General features: G+C 47.4%; 2 protein-coding genes across 2 annotated transcripts in view; one reads left to right on the top strand and one right to left on the bottom strand.

The window, feature by feature from the left end:
• The window catches only part of PYGL (glycogen phosphorylase L), a 60,769-nt gene extending 38,851 nt beyond the window's left edge, over positions 1–21,918 (top strand). The window contains exons 12-21 of the mRNA XM_083514772.1: positions 1,425–1,588; positions 5,048–5,162; positions 6,062–6,163; positions 7,705–7,852; positions 8,628–8,686; positions 10,441–10,582; positions 13,477–13,684; positions 15,644–15,778; positions 17,763–17,829; positions 20,537–21,918. Coding sequence (XP_083370898.1) covers positions 1,425–1,588; positions 5,048–5,162; positions 6,062–6,163; positions 7,705–7,852; positions 8,628–8,686; positions 10,441–10,582; positions 13,477–13,684; positions 15,644–15,778; positions 17,763–17,829; positions 20,537–20,737 — 1,341 coding nt within the window. The 3' untranslated portion in view covers positions 20,738–21,918. The remainder of the gene's footprint in view (positions 1–1,424; positions 1,589–5,047; positions 5,163–6,061; positions 6,164–7,704; positions 7,853–8,627; positions 8,687–10,440; positions 10,583–13,476; positions 13,685–15,643; positions 15,779–17,762; positions 17,830–20,536) is intronic.
• Positions 21,919–25,183, bottom strand: part of ABHD12B (abhydrolase domain containing 12B) — a 33,031-nt gene continuing 29,766 nt past the window's right edge. Inside the window, exons 12-13 of the mRNA XM_083515820.1 lie at positions 24,873–24,997; positions 21,919–22,047 (exon numbers count right to left, since the gene is read on the bottom strand). Of these exons, the coding sequence (XP_083371946.1) occupies positions 22,023–22,047; positions 24,873–24,997 (150 nt within the window). The 3' untranslated portion in view covers positions 21,919–22,022. The remainder of the gene's footprint in view (positions 22,048–24,872; positions 24,998–25,183) is intronic.

Here is a 25,183-nt window from a genome sequence, read left to right as displayed (position 1 = left end):
GTCTTGCTGTGGCACCTTGAGTTGATATATAAAGCCCTGAACAACTTAGGTCCAGGATACTTTAAGGACCACCTGAGCCCTTATATCCCAGCCCAATCTCTGAGATCATCCGGAAGAGCGCTGTTAAATCTCCCTGTGTGTTGACAAAAGTCGGGGATTTTGTGTTGCCTATCTGTGGGATACTGGCCTAGCCAACAATCGGCAGCCGCCCTCACTATTGGACTTCCAGTTGTCCCTTTTTATGCCAGCTGGCCTATGCCGTGGTTTAAAACCTTTTTCTTATTATTAGACAATTATTTTAATGTTCATTTTGTACTGGTTTTCAATGGCATATTATGTTTCATTGTATACAAAGTGTTGTATGCAATGCCCTGATATTTTGAGAGGGTGGCATAGGAATGAATTAATAAAATAAAGGGGAAGAAACCCACAAACTAAAAAATATACAAATCAGGGAACAGAATCTTAGAATTGTAGGGTTGGGAGGGACCCCCATCTAGTCCTTGTCAGGAGGTCCTACACACGAGTAGGAATCCGGCAGAGAGACATGCCCAGCTGGCATGTTCTCTCCCTCCTGTTCGGTTGTTCAGGAGACTCAAAGTCTTTCTCCAGCCCAAACATCACAGCGACTGATGCCTTAGAGGCATCAGCACACTTCAGGAACAGCAGAGTATGGGCAGTCAACGTAACAGACTCAGTAGCACAGCATTTTGGCTAAACTACTTTATTTACATATAATGCCGATCAGAAGGTCGGCGGTTCGAATCCCCACGACAGGGTGAGCTCCCGTTGCTCGGTCCCAGCTCCTGCCAACCTAGCAGTTCGAAAGCACGTCAAAGTGCAAGTAGATAAATAGGTACCACACTGGCGGGAAGGTAAACGTCATTTCCGTGCGCTGCTCTGGTTCGCCAGAAGTGGCTTAGTCATACTGGCCACATGACCCGGAAGCTGTACGCCGGCTCCCTCGGCCAATAAAGTGAGATGAGCGCCGCAACCCCAGAGTCGGCCACGACTGGACCTAGTGGTCTGGGGTCCCTTTACCTTTACACTTGGAGCATGCTAACTCAGCTCCTTCCTCATCACCATAAAATGGGGGGAAAGATCAAAGGACAAAAATCCTACAGCACGGAAACACAGTAATAAAAACATCCTGTCTCCATCACTTCCCACAATGTGGAATGAAAACATACACCGTCATGTGATATAAACAATCCCATGACTGCAACACGGGGAAAGAATCCTAACAGTCCTGCCCTCTGCAATGCAGAAATACTAGTTCTGTGACTCCCCCCTTTCAAGCTCAAGGTTCTGCTGTCAGGTGGAGGGCTCTCCAGGGAGCTTCGAAACTGGGTTGGGCGTCTTCCGGCATCCTTTTGGAGTGATGTGAGTGCCTGAGCCATCTTGCCCTCCTTGTCTCTGCTCAGAGAATCGCAGCCATGTTTCCAAAGGACGTTGACCGCCTCCGGCGGATGTCCTTGATCGAAGAGGAAGGCATGAAGCGCATCAACATGGCACACCTGTGCATTGTGGGCTCGCATGCCGTCAACGGAGTCGCCAAGATCCACTCAGAAATCATCAAGTCGCAAGTGTGAGTACGGGCGGGCATTTCCGCGGGGCCCAAGTGGGTGGGCGTGGGAAAAAATCTGGAACTAGGGTTTAGATCCAAGGTGGGCTTCTGGGTGCTTTGCCACTGGGCCAGTTGGGTGGTGGTTGAAGACAGAGCTCTAGAGCTCCTGAGCACGTGCAGATTGTGGGAGCGGGCAAGAGGAAATGTCTGCAGCCATCCCCTGTGGAGAAAGGTCGGCTTCCCCCAGAACATTTCCCTCTCTCCTTCCACCTTCTCTTGGTCACTGTTTCTTTGTAGTCAGTACCTTGACAGTTACGGTATTGTGGTTTCCTTCCCATTTTTAGTCTGGCGGTTTTTGTTTCTGTTTTGTACTTCATAGGAACTTCTGTAATCATCTCCCTTTCATCTGGTGTTCTTCCTCAGAACCAGAGCACAAGAAAACAGAAAGTAGACCCGTTGTGCAATGCAAAGACCAATAAAATTGGCGATAAAAAAGTAAATCACTGTGAAATCGCAGCCCCAAAATAGTGTACACACACACACACACTCACTGTGTTTCCTATAAGATGTTGTTGTTGTTGTTTAGTCGCTTAGTCGTGTCCGCCTCTTCCTGACCCCATGGACCAGAGCACGCCAGGCACTTCTGTCTTCTACTGCCTCCCCCAGTTTGGTCAGACTCATGTTTGTAGCTTCGAGAACACTGTCCAACCATCTCGTCCTCTGTCGTCCCCTTCTCCTTGTGCCCTCCATCTTTCCCAGCATCAGGGTCTTTTCCAGGGAGTCTTCTCATGAGGTGGCCAAAGTCTTGGAGCCTCAGCTTCACGATCTGTCCTTCCAGTGAGCACTCAGGGCTGATTTCCTTCAGAATGGAGAGGTTGGATCTTCTTGCAGTCCATGGGACTCTCAAGAGTCTCCTCCAGCACCAGCACCATAATTCAAAAAGATGTAGCAATAGTCAACTTGGACTGCTATAAGAGAATTTTAAGCACATACACGCAGAATAAGTCTGTTGTCAGGAGTGAGCCAGCAATAAATCACATGGAGCACTTTAACTCTTTATTAGAAGAAACAAGGTCTGCTCCGGAGTGCCAGGCCTAATAAGCACACTTCTCAATAGCTCTGCCCCCTATGAAGCCTAAAAAAAGCTTAAAAAGCCAATGCAATTCTGGGCTGCATCAATAGGAGTATAGCATCTAGATCAAGGGAAGTAATAGTGCCACTGTATTATGCTCTGGTCAGACCTCACCTGGAGTACTGTGTCCAGTTCTGGGCACCACAGTTCAAGAAGGACACTGACAAACTGGAACGTGTCCAGAGGAGGGCAACCAAAATGGTCAAAGGCCTGGAAACGATGCCTTATGAGGAACGGCTAAGGGAGCTGGGCATGTTTAGCCTGGAGAAGAGGAGGTTAAGGGGTGATATGATAGCCATGTTCAAATATATAAAAGGATGTCACATAGAGGAGGGAGAAAGGTTGTTTTCTGCTGCTCCAGAGAAGCGGACACGGAGCAATGGATCCAAACTACAAGAAAGAAGATTCCACCTAAACATTAGGAAGAACTTCCTGACAGTAAGAGCTGTTCGACAGTGGAATTTGCTGCCAAGGAGTGTGGTGGAGTCTCCTGCTTTGGAGGCCTTTAAGCAGAGGCTTGACAACCATATGTCAGGAGTGCTCTGATGGTGTTTCCTGCTTGGCAGGGGGTTGGACTCGATGGTCCTTGTGGTCTCTTCCAACTCTATGATTCTATGATTCTATGAAGCATTTGTGGAGGCCAGGTCCCCACCTTCCCACAACTGCCTAAGTCACCTCCTCTCCTGGCTCCTTCCCAAGCCATCTGAGACTATGCCAACGTACCTGTCTTTGCTCCTCCTGCTTCACACCTCTCCTGGTCCTGTGAGATCAGAAGGGAGGAAAGAGTGTTGCAGCAGGAGGGGCAGACACCCTGACTTCTTCACCAGCTTGACTCCTCTCTGCCTCCCTCTCTCCTGCTTCCGCTTCGAGTTCTGGACTTCTCTCTGCCACAGACTCTCCCAGCTCACCAAGCCTTGTTAACCCTTCATCTTCCAACACCTCCTCTTCTCAGTCTTCTCCCTCTGACTACTCAATGTCGTTCCACCACTCCCACTCCCCGGGCTCTGAGCCTTCTTCCATTGGGGGTCCCCCAGCTGTACAGTAGGACAATGAAGTGAAGGGAGGTGCTGTTGCACTTACCATATTTTTCGCTCTGTAGGACGCACCGGACCATAGGAGGGGGAGAAAAGGGGGTGGAATTCTCCCCCTCTCTGCTCAGCGCCCCTTCAGCCAAGCGGCAGGGGAAACGGAGCCCCTTCCATTTCTCCTCCCGCTTCGCAATGAGGAGATTTCACCCCTCCCATACCCAAGAATCTCCTGATGATCTCCTGATGGTCTCTGCTGACTCTCCAGCGAGGGGGAGGCGTGTCCTGCCTATCTACTTATTCTGCCCAGCAACATCTCTCTGTGTGTGTGAGATAGAGGCAGTCAGTCAGTGTATCGGAGAAAGTGAGAGTGTTGGAGATCCTAGAGATAAGATTGCTGCTAAGTGCAGCTGCAGACTCTCAGTGTAGCATTGATTTATGCTTAGAATATCCAGCTCTGTATATAGTTTTGTATCATAGTTGTAGTTACAGAATAAAAGGAAGATATTCTACAGAGCTGCTCTCCGAGTGGTTTATACTCTGCAAGACTCTGCAAAACTCTGCTGCGCAACGACTGTATTATTGAGACAGTGAATCCGGTGCTCTCAGCTCTAAGCTGTGAGTCCACAGCACTGTGACCTGTTCCTGTGAGAAGGAGGTCTCTGGCGGTGCTTCCCAGCTCGCCTAGCCCAGTCGGGGTTGAGGTACATGAGTCCAGTTGGTGCACTGGCTCTAGGGCGATGCTGACACGCTGAAGGGGCGCTGCACAGCTCTTCCTCTCTGCTGAAGCCAGGAGAGTCTTGCTCTCCTGTCTACAGCAAAAGGAACCTGAAGCCTTCGGAGTGCAGCGCGAGTTCCCGCTGCGCTCCAAAGGCTTCAGGCGCCTATCCCTGAAGCCTGGAGAGCAAGAGGGGTCGGTGCACACCGACCCCTCTCGCTCTCCAGGCTTCAGTGAAAGCAACGCAAAGCCTCTGGAGCGCAGAGGGAGCTTTGTGTTGCTATCGCTGAAGCCAAGGAGCCTGCATTCGCTCCATAGGACGCACACACATTTCCCCTTAATTTTTGGAGGGGAAGAAGTGTGTCCTATAGAGCGAAAAATACGGTAAGTCCTGCTCGTGAGTTTCGCTTTGGGGCATTTGATTGGCCACTGTTCAAACAGGATGCTGGACAAAATGGTTGGCCCGATCCGGCAAAAGACTCTTGTTATGATGCATTGTTAGCCAAGAAATCTTGATGATATAACAATAAGAATTTATTATTTCTACCCCACACATCTGGCTGGGTTTCCCCAGCCACTGAACTGAGACCTTCCTTCCTGCGCAGGTTCAAGGACTTTGCAGAGGTGGAGCCAGAGAAGTTTCAGAATAAAACCAACGGCATCACCCCTCGGCGGTGGCTCCTGCTTTGCAACCCGGGACTCGCAGAGTTAATTGCAGAGGTACGCAGCCCACCTGCAGTTGACTTTGCTCTGGCAGAAATTGCACCGTTTCCATCAAGGCGGATCGTGTCCTGATGTACCTTGGACAGCAATAAGGCTGCTTCTGTGCAGCAGCTTATTCCCTTTCCCTGTTAATTTCCACGTTGTATTTGAACTTTCACATGATGCAAAAGGCACTTCTATTCTGGAATATAGCATGCATTCAGAGCTCATTTCTGCGTCATTTGGTTCCAGGAAAAAATGGTCTGCAGCCCCCTTAACCCAGAAAACCACAGTTGCAAAGTGATGAAATTTGGGGGCTTTGCCTACCATTTTCATGGGGAAACAGAGGCATGCTGTTTTTAAAAATATTTATTTATTTATTTATTTATTTATGCATTTCATTCATAAAACTAATATATTGTGTGATTCAGAAAAGCAACAACCTCAAAACAGTTTACAAAAGATTTACTAAAGATTATAGCTAATGCTGTGGATTAAAAACGGTTGCTTGTCCACAGTAAAATCAAGGAAAATTCACAATCCTACTTCAAAACATACAAAAGTTAAAATGCTAGAAGAGGTCCAGACAACCTCAGATTTCTAAGCATGTGATGAGTAGGTTTGTCTAAACAGGAATGTTTTTAGAAGGCACCGAAAAGAGCACAGTGAAGGCACCTGCTTGATTTCAATAGACAGGGAGTTGCAAAGTTCTGCCGCACTAAACTATCAAGTTCTTACAAATGCAGAACGGGTGTTTTGCGACGCCTGTAGTGGTGCCAATCGAAGTGGTCAGGTGGGCACATGTAAGGCTGGCGTGGTAAGAGGCAGAAAAAAGTCTTTTTTAGGGAGGTGAGCAAATACCTCGGAAAGGCTGCTTGTGGTCTGGATGCCTCAAGCCCCCCGCTTCTCTTTTACAGAAAATAGGAGAGGAGTATGTCAAGGACCTGAGCCAGCTGACGAAGCTACACCGGTTTGCCAACGATGAGCTTTTCATCCGGGAAGTGTCCAAAGTCAAACAGGTAAGCGGGTGGAGGAGCTGGGCGTCTTCTTGTCAACGCTGCAGCTGGAGAGGAGGCAGGATTCTGCTCCCGAGATTCCTGGGAGACGCTGGACTTCACGTCAAGCAAACGTGGTGGCCGGTGTGTGTGTGTGTGTGTGTGTGTGTGTGGCCACACGGCCCTCGATACTTGCCAGCAGCGTCACCATCAGTTTACTTGCGTTCCACTTTTCCACAGTAGTGCTCAAAGTTGGCTCACAAGATGCCAAACGAACTCTATGAAGCACCATATTAAAAACATTTGGAAGTAATAATAATGTCAGTAAATGTGGGAAAAAGTGATTGTTGCATTTATCTCCCACCTTTCCCTACAAAGAGCCCGTTTGCTCAGGATGGCAAACAGACACACAGTTTAAAACTGAAAACGATACAGTAGTACATTAGTGGTGGGTTTGTACCTCGGGTTAAGTACTTCATTTGTTCTGGAGGTCCGTTCTTAACCTGAAACTGTTCTTAACCTGACGCACCACTTTAGCTAATGGGGCCTCCTGCTGCTGCCGCACCGCCGGAGCACAATTTCTGTTCTCAACCTGAAGCAAAGTTCTTAACCTGAAGCACTATTTCTGGGTTAGCGGAGTACGTAACCTGAAGCGTATGTAACCTGAAGCATATGTAACCTGAGGTACCACTGTACTGGATTGTTTGCACATAGGGCCAGATTTAGGTTTGATGAGGCCCTAAGCTACTGAAGGTAATGCGGCTCTTTGTATATCCAGCTGTCCTTTGTCAACAACAAATTGTCGCTGTTTTTGTGTTGAGTATGTGCTACATGGCAATTGATGGACCTAATAGGTTGCACATGTTGCTGTGCAACCAGTCCATGCAGAATGTAGGCACCCTATATATAAAAAAGTAGGAAAGCAGTGATATTTTAGGGAGCAGGCTAGCAGGCGGGGCCCATGACTTACATCACAGGAGCCTACACAACACAAAACACTGTTGCTGTAGGTAGGTTTTATTTTATTTGTTTTTCATCTTATATTTTGGAAATGTACATCCAGGTATTTTTTTCCCTTTAAATTTTTTTGGGGCCCCCAAGAGAGTGGGGCCCTAAGCTAGAGCTTGTTTAGCTTATACGTAAATACGGCACTGTTCACACACGATTCCACTCTCTTCGCTCTGCGGTGCTTCCCCCAAATGTTACCTTCAGGGGGGCAGCCTTGCATTACATGGCAGCAAAACAGGACGGAAAGCCCCAGGAAACCTCTGTGCTATGAAAAGTTGCGGGATTTCGGCAGGAGATTGAGGGACAGACCCCGGTTGGGAAAGGAAGTGTATGTTGGCTCTGAAACATTTGCAGGTGCAAACGGTGTTGAAAAGGAGGGTTGTGTCTAACTGCGCCAATATTGTCATGAACGCAGAGCATCATTAATGCGCAATAAAAAGGACGTCCCGGGAACGGCATTAGGCAGGGGGCGGCTGCATCCAGTGCCCTCAGACCATGCCTTGCTGGTTATATTTGCTGCTGCTTTGAGCGATTGCACCTTCCCTCTGCCCTCTCAGGAGAACAAGGTCAAGTTTGCCCAGTATTTGGAGAAGGAATACAAGGTGAAGATCAACCCGGCTTCCATGTTTGACGTCCAGGTCAAGAGGATCCACGAATACAAGCGGCAGCTCATGAACTGCCTGCACATCATCACCATGTACAACCGTGAGTAAGGGCACGGGGGCAGCTGGGCATCCTGGGCATTCGTGGTTAGTAGGCAGCGACAGCCTCACCTCCTAGGTATCTTGGTGGAAAAGAAGAAGAAGAGGAGGAGTTTGGATTTGATATCCCGCCTTTCACTCCCCTTTTGTTGTTGTTGATTAGTCGTTTAGTCGTGTCCGACTCTTCGTGACCCCCTGGACCAGAGCACGCCAGGCACTCCTGTCTTCCACTGCCTCCCGCAGTTTGGTCAAACTCATGCTGGTAGCTCCGAGAACACTGTCCAACCATCTCGTCCTCTGTCGTCCCCTTTCTCCTTGTGCCCTCCATCTTTCCCAACATCAGGGTCTTTTCCAGGGAGTCTTCTCTTCTCATGAGGTGGCCAAAATATTGGAGCCTCAGCTTCACGATCTGTCCTTCCAGTGAGCACTCAGGGCTGATTTCCTTCAGAATGGAGAGGTCTGATCTTCTTGCAGTCCATGGGACTCTCAAGAGTCTCCAGCCCCATAATTCAAAAGCATCAATTATTTCGCGATCAGCCTTCTTGAGTCTCAAAGCAGCTAACATTTTCCTTTCCCTTCCTCCCCCACAAAAAAAAAACACACTCTGTGAGGTGAGTGGGGCTGAGAGACTTCAGAGAAGTGTGACTGGCCCAAGGTCACCCAGCAGCTGCATGTGGAGGAGCGGGGAAGCGAACCTGGTTCACCAGATTACGCGTCTACCACTCTTAACCACTACACCACACTGGCTCTCATTTTGTGTTCTCCTTTCTCTCCCACAGGCATCAAGCGAGACCCCATGAAGCTGTTTGTGCCCCGGACGGTGATCATTGGTGGCAAAGTAAGCGATGGATTTGTGCTGCACATTTCGAGAAGGGACAGACTAGGATCTACTACGGTGCCCCTTTTGGGCTGCCCTTGGAAGTGCCTGCCTGCCTGCCTTCCTTGCATTTGTCAGTGGCCAACATACCACATCTTGTGGGAGGGAGTTCCACCGATGAATAATTAAGCCCTGTGTGGAGGAATACATTTCTTCACCTCTCCTGATGCTACTACCCATCCAGAGTGCTAGTGTTACGGGAGAATGAGAAAAACGCCTCCCTAAAGCATAATTTCATGTACTTCTGTCGTGACCACCCACCACCACCACAAAAGGAGAGTGTGAGGTGTTGATGGGGAATTTCTGCAGCTGAAAAGTCTGCTTAAACAACAACAAAAAATACATCTAGAAGGCATCTGGAGGGTTCCGGTTTCAGGAGGCTAAAGGGAAGTGCAAGGATGTCCAGCTTGAGGCGTTTCCAAAGTAAAGGAAGGATTGAACTCTGATTAATAAGAATACACACAGAGGCTTGAACCAGCAAGACTCTGGGAAGGGTGCGCATAATAATCTCTCCCCCCAGCCCCTGGCCCAGGTCGTTTTATTCACAAAAGAGCTTTTTACAGAGTGTTCGTAAGAACCAATCAGATTTCTTCTGAGCATTTCAACAAACCCCATGTGGGGACAAAGTTAAACCACAAACACTAGTTAAGCATGCATACTTTGGGGGTAAATGAATGAAAACTACAAAGGAGTGCGTTCACCAACCCCGGAGGTCATAAACAATCAATACACATGATAAGAAGGATGACCAGGAGAACAGCAATCTTTATCACCTTTATGTGAAACCTGTTTCCTGGCCCTAAGATTAACATCCTAAGATTAACATATCAGAAAAGCTACAGCAAAGAAACTGCCCACTGTCTTTGAGGACCCAGGACGCCTGCCTGTCTAAGTGAGTACGTGACTTGTGAAGAAAGAGAGATGGAACAGGGATGCAGAGGTGTGGATTGATCAAGAATCATATCAAAATAGTTGAAACCCAGACAACGCAATGCTTTCATTGCTGACACAGATGGCTTACTCTATATCTGTTACAGATAGGTAGCCGTGTTGGTCTGCCATAGTCAAAATAAAAAAATTCCTTCCAGTAGCACCTTAAAGACCAACTAAGTTAGTTCTTGGTATGAGCTTTCGTGTGCATGCACACTTCTTCAGATACACTGAAACAGAAGTTGCCAGATCCTTCTATATAGTGAGAAGGTGGGGAGGGGTATTACTCAGAAGGGTGGTGGGAATGGGAGATTGGCAGATAGCTGAGATGAGCCTGTTGACGACTCTTAACGACTGTAATAGGTCTTGCAGGAAAAGGCAAGGGGTGAGAAGGTGAAAATGGCTTAGTCATGTATAATGAGATAAGAATCCAATGTCTTTGTTCAGACCAGGTCTCTCCATGGTTTTAAGTTTGGTAATGAGTTGCAATTCAGCAGCTTCTCTTTCCAGTCTATTTCTGAAATTCCTTTGTAGTAAAACAGCTACTTTGAGATCTTGTATAGAATGTCCTGGGAGATTGAAGTGTTCTCCTACTGGTTTCTCTGTTATGTGATTCTTGATGTCAGATTTATGTCCGTTTATTCTTTGGCGTAAGGTTTGGCCTGTTTGTCCAATATAGAGAGCTATATCTATATCTGTTATAATTCCTCATAGCAATCCCACCTGATCACTACACCAGCTGCCACTGTTCCTTCTAAGCGCTTGTTTTTCTGCCCTCCTTCCAGGCTGCTCCTGGCTACCACATGGCCAAAATGATCATCAAGCTCATCACCGCCGTCGGCCACGTGGTCAACAACGACCCTGTGGTGGGGAACAAGCTGAAGGTCATCTTCCTGGAAAACTACAGAGTCTCCTTGGCCGAGAAAGGTAAGGCCAGCATCGTCCGTCGCTGGCAAGAGCTGGCGTCTAAAAGCCTTGAATCATTTCTCCTGGCAAATGTGCCTAAGAGTCAAAATGTGTTTCAGACCGCACTTGTGCCTCACTGGCATTCCCTACGACATTTTTCCTGTTCTTGGTGGGTCCCTCTTCCTTTGGCTAAAATGTTGGGGGCAGGAGCACATATCTGTGGTCCTCTAGAATAGTGTTCAACTCCAACTGAACGCCAATTGCTGGAAACTGAAGGAAGGGAGAGGGCTCTGGGGCCCACTGGGTTGTATCCAACTAAGTTCTGCTCAGAGAAGAACCATTTAAATTGATGACAACGACTTACTTGGGTCCATTGCTTTTTGCGGAATCCAGTCTTCACATGGCAGAGGGCTTGCAGTAGAGCTTCATTAACAGACCTTAAACATTTGATGGATTACATTTATCATCCCACCTTTTTCTCCAAGGAGCTGAAGGTGGCATACATGGGTGTCCCCCTCCTCATTTAATATCCACAACAACCTTGTGGTGTAGGTTAGGCTAAGAGGCAACCACTGGCCCGAGGTCGCCCAGTGAGATTGATAGCTGAACGCGGATTTGAACCCTTGTCTCTCCCAGGTCCTACTCAAACACCTTCTTCGTCTTCTTCTTCTTCTTCTTTGGCGATCAGTCATAGCCAAGTAAGATTGTCTTCCATAAACACGGTTTTAACAAAGAGTCCGTGTGAAGAGAATCAGAACTTACAGGGTTAAACAGTTCTGAGTGACGTCTCACATTCTGAGGCGTGGTTATGTTCACATACGGGAATGTTCTCTGTGTGTGAGTTCTCTTTCGGTTTTGACCGAGAGGTGAAAGATGTGCGCTCTTTCGCCGGGCTGATTTAAGATGTTTTGCTACACGATTAAAGACTGTTGGAGATAAGCAACAAGCCTGCGTACAGTCTGATTTATTACACACACACTGCAACAGTTTCTACTGCTGCGGAGACTCTGCTGAAGGGAAGCTGAGAGAGAGCTAGGCACAAGAGCGCAGTGGTGCGCAGCAGAATGTGCCGGACGCCATCATAAAGCCACAGTCCGTAAGTGGCTGTGGAGGCCAATCCTGGATCCACACGTCCTTCCACAGTGGGGACATGGGTTTCCGGGCGGGAGTTGATCACAGTGTGGATTTGCCATGCGTGCCTTCCTCTTAGCACGTTTCTCCCCTTCGTCCTGAGTTTGAGCATCTTCAAAGCCCATGACACCTTTGGTCAAGGCTGTTCTCCAACTGGAGCGCCCGCAGGCCAGTGTCGGTGTTTATACTACATTTATAAAGATTTGCCTTGAGAGAGTCTTTAAACCTCTTTTGTTGACCACCAGCATTACGCTTTCCATTTTTAAGTTCGGAATAGAGTAGTTGCTTTGGAAGACGATCATCAGGCATCCGCACAACATGACCAGTCCAACAAAGTTGATGCTGAAGAATCATTGCTTCAACATTGGTGATCTTTGCTTCTTCCAGTACACTGGCATTAGTTCGCCTGTCTCCCCAAGTGATGTGTAAAAGGAAACAGTGTTATACCAGGTCAGGCTATTGGCCCTAACTCAGAGTTGTCTCTTGGGCAGAAAAGGTTCTTAACAGCTTCTCCCTCAGCCTTTATCATTATCATTATTATTATTATTATTAGTTTTCAATTACAATAATCCAATAATAGCCTCATTATAACAAAGCCAAATTAGTAATACCAATAAATCAGATGCCAAATTATACAATTTAGGTAGCTTCCCACGTGCTAGAATTGATGCTTTACTTTATTTCTGTGTTCCAAAATCTTTCAATTACACTCAAGTCAAAATAATATTAAATCCCTTATACAGTGGTGCCCCGCAAGACGAATGCCTCGCAAGACAAAAAACTTGCTAGACGAAAGGGTTTTCCGTTTTTGAGCTGCTTCGCAAGACGAATTTCCCTATGGGCTTGCATTGCAAGACGAAAACGTCTTGCAAGTTTGTTTCCTTTTTCTTAACACCGTTAATACAGTTGCGACTCGACTTCGAGGAGCAACTCATAGAACGCGGTGTGGTAGCCTTTTTTGAGGTTTTTGGTGATTTTTGAAGCTTTTCCAAAACTTTTCCAACACCGTGCTTCGCAAGACGAAAAATTCGCTAGACAAAAAAACTCGTGGAATGAATTAATTTCATCTTGCTAGGCACCACTGTACAGCAACTGCAATTTTAACAACTTCCATTGAATGATCTATAAAGCTACAGGTGAAGCATTCAAACTACATCCTTGTTCTTTCTGTGAGTGGCAGTTATTCTGTCCGTAATGTTTCTTCCTGTCCTTGTAAAATATTACATCTATCTTTTCCTGGTTGTTGCTGTTCTCCATCATGCCTTGTTCTCCATCATGCCTTGGGCGGAGCTAATATCCCATTGTTGTTTCAGAAGTTCTCCATTGCTCTGTCCCGTGATTCATTGTTTGCAACTTTAGCAGCAGCTGCCGAAATCACACTGTCCCAATAAATATCCTGTTTTCTCCATTTTTCTCTCAGCCTGGGAAGGAGAAGAAGCTGTCGAACTTCAAATAACTCAGTACTGAACCTTATCAATTTGGCAATCTCGCAGATTCCTCTCCCTCAGCCTTTAAATTGGAAAGAGACAGAATTTGAAACTGGGACATTTTTCCCCAGTTGCCCCACTGAGCTACACCCTTCCCTCTCCTCTGTGTGCAAGGCGGTTTGATATGTCCATATAACACAGTTGCTTGTTTGATTCTGCATGTTTTTTCCTGATTACCTGCTGCGAGCCGTCATGGTTGGCTGTGACAGAAATGTATAATAATAATAATAATAATAATAATAATAATAATAGTAATAAAGGACCGCAAGAATGGCTAAAATTGCACTCTCTTGGCAGTGATCCCCGCCACGGATCTGTCAGAGCAGATTTCCACGGCAGGCACCGAAGCGTCTGGCACCGGCAACATGAAATTCATGCTGAACGGAGCCCTGACCATTGGGACGATGGATGGCGCCAACGTTGAGATGGCAGAGGAGGCTGGAGAAGAGAACCTCTTCATCTTTGGCATGAGAGTGGAGGATGTGGCTGAGCTGGACCGGAGAGGGTGAGTATGGCAGAAGCGAAGGACTCGTCCACGCTTTTCGCTTGACCTGTATTTTGATCGGATTGTGCACCAATGAGATTCGCCCCCCGGTTCCAAGAGCTTTTCTCTTTTTTCTTTTTAAAAATTTTTAAATATATTTACAGTGGTACCTTTGGTTACTTACATAATTCGTTCCGGAGGTCCGGTTAAAGCATCCATGATTAAGTGTGTGCAAGATATTGGGGAAAATATTATGCTTGAACAATGGGAAAAATTGTGGAAAGAAGATATGAAATTCACTATGTGTTATATATTGAAAGAAAATTACCTTAAAATGCAACATAGATGGTATTAAACACCTGAAAGAATAGCAAAAATGAATAAAAATTGTGGCGATGTCTGCTGTCGATGCAGCACAGAAAAAGGTACTGTGATGCACATATGGTGGAATTGTTTAAACATCAAACAATTTTGGGAAACTATATATAATGAAATGAAAAAAAAAATGTTCAGATATTCATTTAGGAAAACATCAGAAAGTTTTCTATTGGGAATAGTGCCAGGAAGTCTAAAGGAAGAGGACAAGACATTGTATTTATACGCAACAGTAGCCACAAGGCTATTGATTGCGAAAAAATGGAAAAGTGTTATTATACTGACAAAAATAGAGTGGTTTGCCTAATTATTGGAGTATTGCAATATATCCCATTATAATGGGAGAAATTGGAAGGATCTCAAAAGAGAAGATAGACAAGGAACTTTTCTCATTGCTCCACGGTTGTGCCTTGAAAAATTTGATCTTGCCCACTGAATTAGATCTTATCCAATTCACAGAAAATCCAGAGATTTTGCTTATGGTAAGATCAGATTTTTGACCCCTTGCATATGTTAATGGTGCAGATCAATAATTGCTCAATAATTTGAGTCACCCTACAGTTTGGAGGCGGCTGTTATGGCAATTCTGTTGGCAAAGTTACTTTGCCTAATACAGGTAGCGTCCGGATAGATGCGAAAACCGGACCCCACTGAACAAAAATGGTATATAAATTGAAGAGGAAAACTCCCTCCGAATTGCACAGCCAGTCAGAGCATGTGCTGCCTCAGTAAATGTGATTCCTCCATGTGAAACAATACTTCCACCTATCCCCATCTTGACTAGCTGGCTTTCACGGGAACATAATTAACCCTTAAGTTACAAACCAAATGATCCCTGCTGCTGAACTTCCAACAGATTTTCCTCACCAAATCAAGGGAGTTTGCATGTCTGCCCCTCCTGGTATAACAAAATGAGATAGCTGAGGATGTCTTGTGACTGCAAAGCCAGGAGCACGTAACAGACCAGGCAGAGGGCCTTCTCGGTAGTGGCGCCCGCCCTGTGGAACGCCCTCCCATCAGATGTCATAGAGAAAAACAAGTACCAGACTTTTAGAAGACATCTGAAGGCAGCCCTGTTTAGGGAAGCTTTTAATGTTGAATAGGTTATTGTATTTTAATACAGTGGTGCCCTGCAAGACGAATGCCTCGCAAGACAGAAAACTCGCTAGACGAAAGAGTTTTCCGTTTTGGAGGTGCTTCGCAAAACGAATTTCCTATGGGCTTGCTTCGCAAGACGACAATGTCTTGCGAGTTCCTGCTGGTTTTTTCCCTTCCCCCCTTTTTCTAAGCCGCTAAGCCGCTTATCAGCTGATCCGATCAGCAGATAAGCCGCTAAAAGCCGCTAATAGCGCTAATCCGCTAATCCGTCAATGGGCTTGCTTCGCAAGACGAAAAAACCGCTAGATGAAGAGAATCACAGAACGGATTCTTTTCGTCTTGCGAGGCACCACTGTATTCTGTTGGAAGCCGCCCAGAGTGGCTGGGGAAACCCAGCCAGATGGGTGGGGTAAAAATAATAAATTATGATTATGATTATTTTGATATACATGGCCATCGGTAGTCTTCAATATGTTTGCTAAAGGTTTTCCTCCCTCTTTCCATCAGGTACAAAGCTCAGGAATATTACGAGAAGCTTCCTGAGCTAAAGCAAGCTATGGATCAGATCAAGAGTGGATTCTTTTCACCAAAGGAGCCTGACCTTTTCAAAGATTTGGTCAACATGTTGTTCCACCATGACCGGTGAGTGGAGACCCCTTTGCAGAAACCTGTTGACAGCTTTGGCTTGGAAACGGTTGCTTGTTCCACACTCTGTAACTTGCCTGGCCTGTGTGCCTCAATCGCAGCAGGGTCTTCTTTCCCTGACCCTCCACTCTGGAAAAAGTTTAAGGAACATAGAATTGGGACCCAAGGGTCATCTAGTTCAACCCCCTGCAATGCAGGAATCTTAGCTAAAACATCCAACCTCTGCTTTAAAACCAAGGAAGGAGAGTCCACAGCTTCCTGAGGGAGACCTTTCCGCTGTTGAACAACTCTTACTGGGGTGTAAATACAGTGGTGCCCCGCAAGACGAATGCCTCGCAAGATGGAAAACTCGCTAGACAAAATAGTTTTCCGTTTTGGAGGTGCTTCGCAAAACGAATCTCCTATGGGCTTGCTTCGCAAGACGAAAATGTCTTGCGAGTTCCTGCGGGTTTTTTTTCCTTCCCCCCCTTTTTCTAAGCCGCTAATCCGCTTATCAGCTGATCCGATAAGCCGCTAAAAGCCGCTAATAGCGCTAATCCGCTAATCCATCAATGGGCTTGCTTCACAAGACGAAAAAACCGCTAGACAAAGAGAATCACAGAACGGATTCTTTTCGTCTTGCGAGGCACCACTGTATGTACAATTTTGGGGGCAAAGGGTGTTTTAGAACATAGCAGAAATCATGGGGTTAAAGCTGACCAAAAGTCCAGAGGTAGCACTATTATCAATTTACAATGGGGTGGAAGGTTCACGTGCTAGGAAGGACTTGCTCACGAATTATTACAGCTAGGAAGATGGAAGGGGCAAGCAGAAAATAAAATGGAAGAATGGTACAAATAGGTTTGGGATATAGCTATTAATGATAAATTAACATGTGACATTAAGGTAAGACGGGGAATACACAGGAGAAATGATTTTGAGGAGATACGGAGGGTGTTTGTAGAATTTGTATTGTTAAAATGGAAAGGGGTCAAACCATCGCAAGAGGTGTTGGAATTTTGGGAGGTTGGATAGCTATAATGGAATGAATTCCTTCCAGTAGCACCTTAAAGACCAACTAAGTTAGTTCTTGGTATGAGCTTTCGTGTGCATGCACACTTCTTCAGATACACTGTTTCAGTGTATCTGAAGAAGTGTGCATGCACAGGAAAGCTCATACCAAGAACTAACTTAGTTGGTCTTTAAGGTGCTACTGGAAGGAATTTATTTATTTATTTATTTATGACTATGGCAGACCAACACGGCTACCTATCTGTAACTGGTATAATGGAATGGTCTCAGGGAGCACATTTTTATGATTATGTGTGATTAATTCTTAATTTAATAATAAAAAAGAGAAAGGGAGGAGTTCTTCCTGATGTCAGGGCCTATTGAGTGTCAGGAGTTCAGCCTACACTCGAGTAGGACCCTGGCAGAGACACATGCCCGGCTGGCATGTTCCCTCCCTCTTGGCCGATCGTTCGGGAGCTCAAAAGCTTTCTTCTGCCTGAACATCACAGCGACCGATGCCAACCAACACCGGCACACTTAGGGATCCACAGAGTCTGCACAGCATTGCGTAACAGACCTCAGCAACTCTGCATTTTGGCTAATCTACTTTATTTACATATAAACACACACGGAGCACTGCAACATGGCTCCCTCTCTCTCCAGCATCAGACAGCAAAGAGAAAAAGAACAAAGGACAATTGTCCCGCTTCACAGAACACAGTAACACAAACATCCTGTCTCCATCACTTCCCACTCTGTGGAGTCAAAACATACACCGTCATGTGAAAGACAACAATCCCATGACTGCAATCATGGAGCAGGAATTCTAACATTGAGGACCCTGTTTCTATTTTGACAGGACATTGGACTTTGATCCTGGCCTGAGGCCTTTCTACTTCTGTGTAAAAAATAAATAAATGGCCCTGCATGGGGTCTTCATTGTTCAGGCACAAGCCCCTCTAATGCCCGCTCTGACTCCTTCCTCGAATAGGTTCAAAGTCTTCGCAGACTACGAAGCTTACGTCAGATGTCAAGACAACGTCAGTCAACTCTACATGGTAAGCAGGGCGCAGGGTATCTGGCTGCTGCCAGCGGTCTCCTGAGATCGCCTTACCCCGTGTCAACGCACTCGCTTCGATCGGCCAAACTGGCCCCGTTCCAGGCACTGCCTAATGCCCCTTCCATATTTGTAAGAAGTGCTTTCAAGTGAGGTGCTAGGAGAGGCTGGAAGGGAGCCTAGGGGTGTCTCGTACCATTGCTAACCTTCCCAGATTCTCCAAAATGGAATGAGAGGGAAGGCGCCCCGCCGCCACGGCCCTTTTTCTGGAGTTCTCCCAATATGCAGGGTGCTCTGGGACAGTAGGGAGGAGAGGAAGTTGGTCCAAAATGCAGCTGCCAGATTCCTGGCTGGGCGTTCCCTTATATAACCCCTGTTTTAAAACAGCTGCACAGGTTTTCAATTCGTTTCCGGGCCCAGTTCGAGGTGCTCACATTGTCTAAACCACTGGGTCTCTTGGGCCTGTCGACTGGAAGTTCGGCAGTTCAAATCCCCGCGACGGAGTGAGCTCCTGTTGCTCTGTCCCAGCTCCTGCCAACCTAGCAGTTCGAAAGCATGCCAGTGCAAGTAGATAAATAGGTACCGCTACGGCTGGAAGGTAAACAGCGTTTCCATGCGCTCTGTCCCATTTCGCCAGAAGCAGTTTAGTCCTGCTGGCCACATGACCCAGAAAGCTGTCTGCGGACAAACGTTGGCTCCCTCGGCCTGAAAGTGAGATGAGTGCCACAACCCCATAGTCGCCTTTGACTGGACTTAACCGTCCAAAGGTCCTTTACCTTTACATTTTACCTTTAATGCCCTAAATGACTCAGGTCCCAAATATATAAGGACCACCTCCTTCCCTACAGACCATCTCAGGTGCTGAGTCCAGCAGAGGAGGTCCTCTTCATAGCTCTCCTGCCCTCAGACGCTCAGGGGTGTCAGCCTGGGGTGAGAGGACCTTTTCTGTGGTGGCCCCTAAGATGTGAAACTCCGTCCTCATGGAGGTGTGTCTGGCACCTTCATTATACAGCTTCCGGAGAATGCTGTAGATTCACCTCTTTACCTTGGCTTTGGACAACTGAGGTGTATTATTTGTGGCTTTAAGTTGTTTAAACCTGCTTTTAATACTATGTTTTAATGTTGTGACCTGCCCTGGGACCTTAAAAGAGAGGGGGGGGGAACACTAGTCTAGCCATAAATACACAAGTTATTTAGCCTGCATACTTTCTGTCTCCCACGCACACCTGTGTTTAGTAAACTGTGGCCTTTTGTAGTTTCCTGGGTGTGCTTATTAACTCCATGCTTGATCACCTGTGGTTATTTCATCAGCATCCTTGTAGCTCAGGTGTGACTCACCTGTGGTCTTCCAGGTGTTGCTGCACTAAAACTCCCTTAATTCCTGGCCATTGGCCATGCTGCCTGCTCAGGGTCCAAAACAGTTCTCCCTCCTCCCTCCTGTAGTTGAAATCTCTCCTTGTTACAATCCTGCAGGTACAGTGAAGTATTTTCTTCACTCCTATATTTTGAGATTCTTCTACATGCTACACTTCCTATGTAGTTCTCCTCTTGCTGCTTCTTGCAAGATAGCCACCTAGAACAGTGGTTCCCAATTGGTGGTCTGCAAACCCCAACTGATGTCCATGGCGTATACCCATCGACTGACTGTTTGTGGGCGCCATGTGCTCGCACGGGTCATGTGACCCGCACAGGAGCGAAGCCCGGAAGACGTACGTTTGCTCTGAGACATGTTGGCACCATTCACAAAACAAGAACTACTACAGAGATATCAAGATTTTCAAAAGAAGGGCTTTTGAAAAGCAGGGGTCTGCAGTTCCTAGCTAACTGGGAACCACTGACCTAAAATGTATAAGAATAAGAATAAATAAAATTCATTATTTATACCCTGCCCATCTGGCTAGGTTTTTTCAGCCACTCTGGGTGGCTCCCCACAGAATAGTAAAAACACAGTGAAACATTTAAACTTCCCTAAGCGGGGCTGCCTTCAGATGTCTTCTAAAAGTTATGTAGTTTTTATCTGCTTGACATCTGGCGGGAGGGCGTTCCACAGGGTGGGTGCCACCACCAAGAAGGCCCTCTGCCAGGTTCCCTGTAACCTCACTTCTTGCAGTGAGGGAACTTCACAACTCTTGCAGTGAAGGTCCTCAGAGCTGGACCTCAGTGTCTGGGCTGGACAACGGGGGTGGAGACGCTCCTTCAGGTAAAACTCTGTCTGATTTCCCTACCATCAAACTTGGGGCTGGGTTAGGTTGGAACTTGAAACAAACCGTCGCTTTGGCCCGGAGGGTTTTGTTGAGCAGTCAGAAAGAACTCTGCGCGTGGAAATGAGAGACTTCCAGTTGGTCGCCTGGTAATGGCAGACGGGAGCTCTTTCGGCTGAAAGAGCCCCAGCGCTGTGAAGCAGGGGGAGACCGCAAGAGCATCACGGTCCCCTGGAAAAACCTCAGATTGGGCGTTCTGAGGACCTGGTGATCCGGGGGTGTCCTTTGGCGACTCCCCCACTCCCCGGTAACCAGGGGGATTTCAGGAAGTCACTTTACAATGTTACCAAGACTGGTTTAATTACACATAGGATGTATGTTTATTTGTTTGTTTGTTTTAATTTTTGGGGAAAATTAATAAAAAAAATTGAAAGGGGAAAAAAAGGAAATGAGACCTTTGCGATTCTCAAGTCAGCTTCTTCTTTTTGGCCTATCTCCTTTTCTCAGAACACCAAGGAGTGGACCAAAATGGTGATCAGGAACATCGCCGCCTCCGGGAAGTTCTCCAGCGACCGGACCATTAAGGAGTACGCCCGGGACATCTGGGGGGTGGAGCCTTCAGACTTGAAGATCCCGCCCCCCAATGTGCCCCGGGACGTGGCGGACGAGATGCTGGCCAACGACACGTCCGAAAAGATGCACGTCTGAGTTTGCACGAGCCCCGGGGAGTTAGCTCTACCCGAGTAGTGAGTGTGCGGCCCTGTGAGCTTTGTGCGAGGCAGGCTCACGCTTGTTTAGTGACGCTAACAGTAGTTAAAAGTTGAGGGCTCTTTTTCTTTCTGCTTTTATTGGCGTTGAAAGGGGAATCTGGCTTCTTCCGTGAATTCTGCAGAAGTGCGAAGCAGGTTGAAGGGCACTTCTGACTGCCATGAACACCCCCCCTCCTCCTCCCCCTCCCTTGGCAGCCTGGGAATTCCTAGTCCTAAGTCTCCTTTTTGAAGCTCCCAGGATGGGGCTGCTGTCGAACCTCCTGCAAAACCAGCTTCCAGGAGGGACCGATGGCAAGATCGAGTCAACAAGCTGCTCTTTTGCATCCTCAACTCTTTTAAAAGATAACAAAGGGATTGGTTACCCAACAGATAAACCCTTCGCAGAGGGTCTGGGACCTGTCTGGCGAGAGAGGTATGTCGAAAATGGTGGCAGCAGAATCCCTGGGGGTCTTCATGTTGCTGTCTCAGCCATCTTGTGGCCAAGGGTCTTCCCCCCCAAAAGGGGCCCCTGCTCCAACTTGCCTAGGAGGATATTCAGACTCCATTTCTGCATTTCAAAGCTCTGTCTCTGAGCCTGTTGTTTTGGGTTGTTTGGCAAACGGCAGTCGGGTTTTCTGCAGCTTGTTATCTGCTCTGATTTGGAATTAAAATGTGGGTTTTCCCAGGAGAAGCTCTGGAACGGTAAAAAAAACCCCCACCCACTCAGATGCGGAGCTTTAAAGTACAGACCTGTGCCTAGAAAGTGGGGTGCAAAAGGCTGAGCCCTATAATCTGTCCTACAGTCGCTGGACCAAAGTGCTTTTAACAGATACCCTGAGGTATTGCAGCAGGTGCTATGTGCTCAATGCCATAGGTGTGCTCAGCAAGTACATGCCGGCTGCTTGCGCGCAGTGAGAAAGATGCGCTAAGAAGGGGAGAGAGAGTGTCCTGCTCAGGTAGTGCTTAAAATATCCACTTTTAGGTGCATTAATCCAAAAGAAGCAGCGAACCCCACATCTTTGCAAGGGCTGCATGCATCAGTTTGTGTTCCTGTCTCCCCGCTTTCTTGTCTCCCGGGTCCATGCCACAAATCTTGCATTCCTGAAAATTCACCTGGTAAAATAAAAACGAAATCCACTCTTCCTGTTCATGGCTCGTTTTATTATCTGTAGCAATTTGAACTGGAGTATGGCGCAGTGTTCCTTGCGGGGGACAGCGGCTGTTCTCTTCCTGCGTTGCTGCTGTCACTTAACACTCTGGAGGAAGTTTCTGTTTGGGAACAGGAGGGAAACAAAGAGGCATGATTTACCGTATTTTTCACTCTATAAGACGCACCAGACCACAAGACGCACCTAGTTTTTGGAGGAGGAAAACAAGAAAAAAAATATTCTGAATCTCAGAAGCCAGAACAGCAAGAGGGATCGCTGCGCAGTGAAAGCAGCAATCCCTCTTGCTGTTCTGGCTTCTGGGATAGCTGCGCAGCCTGCATTCGCTCCATAAGACGCACACACATTTCCCCTTACTTTTTAGGAGGGAAAAAGTGAGTCTTATAGAGCAAAAAATACGGTACACAGTGGTACCTCGCAAGACAAATGCCTCGGAAGATGAAAAACTCGCAAGACGAAAGAGTTTTTCGTTTTTTGAGTTGCTTCGCAAGACGAATTTCCCTATGGGCTTGCTTCGCAAGACGAAAAACGAAAAAACCCAAAGCGTCTTGCAAGTTTGTTTCCTTTTTCTTAAAACCGTTAATACCCAGGGTGACTTCGAGGAGCAACTCATAGCACGCGGTGTGGTAGCCTTTTTTGAGGTTTTTGAAGACTTTGGTGATTTTGAAGACTTTGGGAAACTGTGCTTCGCAAGACGAAAAAATCGCAAGACGAAAAAACTCGCAGAACAAATTAATTTTGTCTTGCGAGGCACCACTGTATTCCTTCAACCAGGGGCCATGCTGGGTATCTACTGAGGCAGGACTGTCTTAAGCGTATGTGGCGCTGGGGTGCAAATATCCACCCTACCGCTTCAGCGTCTCACTGGATCAGTCGCCCCCAAACTCACAGCGCAGAGCCACCTGCAGCAGAAGAGTCCGCTGCTTCACTTCAACTGATGGAGGCCTCTTCCCCGGACCCAACTCTCGGGCCCCAGACTCTCAGCCTGGCACCCCTGAGAGCCCGACACCCGGGTACCCCGCACCCCTAGCACCTATGGGTAAGACGGCCCTGTACTTAGGCTGTCTTTAGGCTGGGACAGACAGGGTTTCCCAAACTTGGGTCTCCATCTGTTTCTGGACTACAACCCCCATCATCCATGACCCACGGGCCCTGCTAGTTAGGGATGATGGGAGTTGTAGTCCCAAGTTTGGTAAACTCTGGTGCAACATTTGGGCGGAAGAGTACACTCTGTGTATGTGGGTGCACCTATATGCCATTTCAGTAAATATGAAAGGTTTGTTTGTTTTAAATTGGGGGAAGGGAACCACTTGCAGGGGACCAGTCACCTCTGAGGATCTCTCCCCATCACCTAGGTCATGGGTAGGCAAACAAAAGCCCGGGGGCCGGATCCAGCCCCATCGCCTTCTCAATACAGCCCACAGACGGTCCGGGAATCAGCGTGTTTTTACATGAGTAGAATGTGTCCTTTTATTTAAAATGCATCTCTGGGTTATTTATGGGCATAGGAATTTGTTCACCCCCCCCAAAAAAAAAATAGTCTGGCCCCCCACATGGTTTGCTGAAAAAGTTTGCTGACCCATGACCTAGGTCAAGTGTAGCCAGTGTGGTTTCTTCCGTCTTATACAACTCCAATATAACATGGAGGAAGCCACATTAGCTCTGCAAGAGCTGACTGGCCACTGAAACCACCACTGACCGCAGGCCCAATAATAATAATAATAATTTATTACTTATACCCCGCCCATCTGCCTGGGTTTCCCCAGCCACTCTGGGCAGCTTCCAACAAAAGATTAAAAATACATTAAAACATCAGTCATTAAAAACTTTCCTAAACAGGGCGGCCTTCAGATGTCTTCTAAACATCAGATAGTTGTTTATTTCTTTGGCATCTGATGGGAGGGCATTCCACAGGGAGGGCGCCACCACCGAGAAGGCCCTCTGCCTGGTTCCATGTTGAGGGAACCACCAGAAGGCCCTTGGAGCTGGACCTCAGTGTCCAGGCTGAATGATGGGGGTGGAGATTCTCCTTCAGGTATTATGGGATGAGGCCGTTTAGGGCTTGAAAGGTCAGCACCAACACTTTGAATTGTGCTTGGAAACATACAGTGAGCCAATGTAGGTCTTTCCAGACCAGTGTTATGTCTTGGCATAGGCCCAAGTGCGGCCGTGGCATTTAAGCATGTTCCCCTTGGTCATGCAATGGAGAGACACGTTCCCTCCGCCTGCCATACTGATTTCTGCAATGATCACGGAGTTATTTTTAAAAATACTGAGGTTATACTGCTAATGGGTGCTTTTGAATTCTGGTGCTGGAGGAGACTCTGGAGAGTCCCATGAACTGCAAGAAGATCAAAGCTCTCCATTCTGAAGGAAATCAGCCCTGAGTGCTCACTGGAAGGACAGATCCTGAAGCTGAGGCTCCAAGACTTTGGCCACCTCATGAGAAGAGAAGACTCCCTGGAAAAGACCCTGATGTTGGGAAAGATGGAGGGCCCAAGGAGAAGGGGACGACAGAGGACGAGATGGTGGGACAGTGTTTTCGAAGCTACCAGCATGAGTTTGACCCAACTGCGGGAGGCAGTGGAAGACAGGAGGGCCTGGCGTGCTCTGGTCCAGGGGGTCACGAAGAGTCGGACACGACTAAACAACAACAACTGCTAATGGGCAGGGCAGGAGGGTTGGACAGTCTCTCTCATCAAGGTGCAGGAGCGATGAAGAAGGGGTCCTCCCTCTTGCAAACAGCCAAGGCAAACAGCCTGGGCTAAAGGCTGCTTCTTGGGCTTCCAGCACAGCAAATTTGCACATCGCTCTTTCTGCTGGAGCAGGCAGCTGTGTGAGCCCAGCTCCCTGCTGCATCCCAGCCCTCAAACTGTCAAAAGGAAGTCAGGGGTCCGGGACCCCATTCTCTTCTTTCCGCCCACTTACTTCAGAATGCCGGCAAGATCAGGGTGGAAGGAAATGTAGTCGTGTCCTAAGCCCATAGCAGAAGGTAAAGGAATAAATACGACGTTCTCTTTCTTCTCTGAAGCGTTGTATGCAATCTCAAAGAGCTGTAAGAGAACGAATGAGGCAGGTTGTAGCATCTGGGTTTCTTAGTTTCATAGAATCTTACGAGGGTCGGCAACCTAAGGCCCATGGGCTGGTAGTGGCCCACGAAGCTTGTCTAACTGGCCCATGGCGACCCCTGCCACTGCCCGCTCTTAGCGATGCTGGGACCAACTTCTGGGTTGATGGCG

Source organism: Podarcis liolepis (assembly GCF_965112155.1).
Source record: "Podarcis liolepis genome assembly, chromosome: 1".
Taxonomy (NCBI): Eukaryota; Metazoa; Chordata; class Lepidosauria; order Squamata; family Lacertidae; genus Podarcis; species Podarcis liolepis.
Note: the sequence above shows the minus strand (reverse complement) of the source record. Positions and strands in the feature narration are given on the sequence as shown.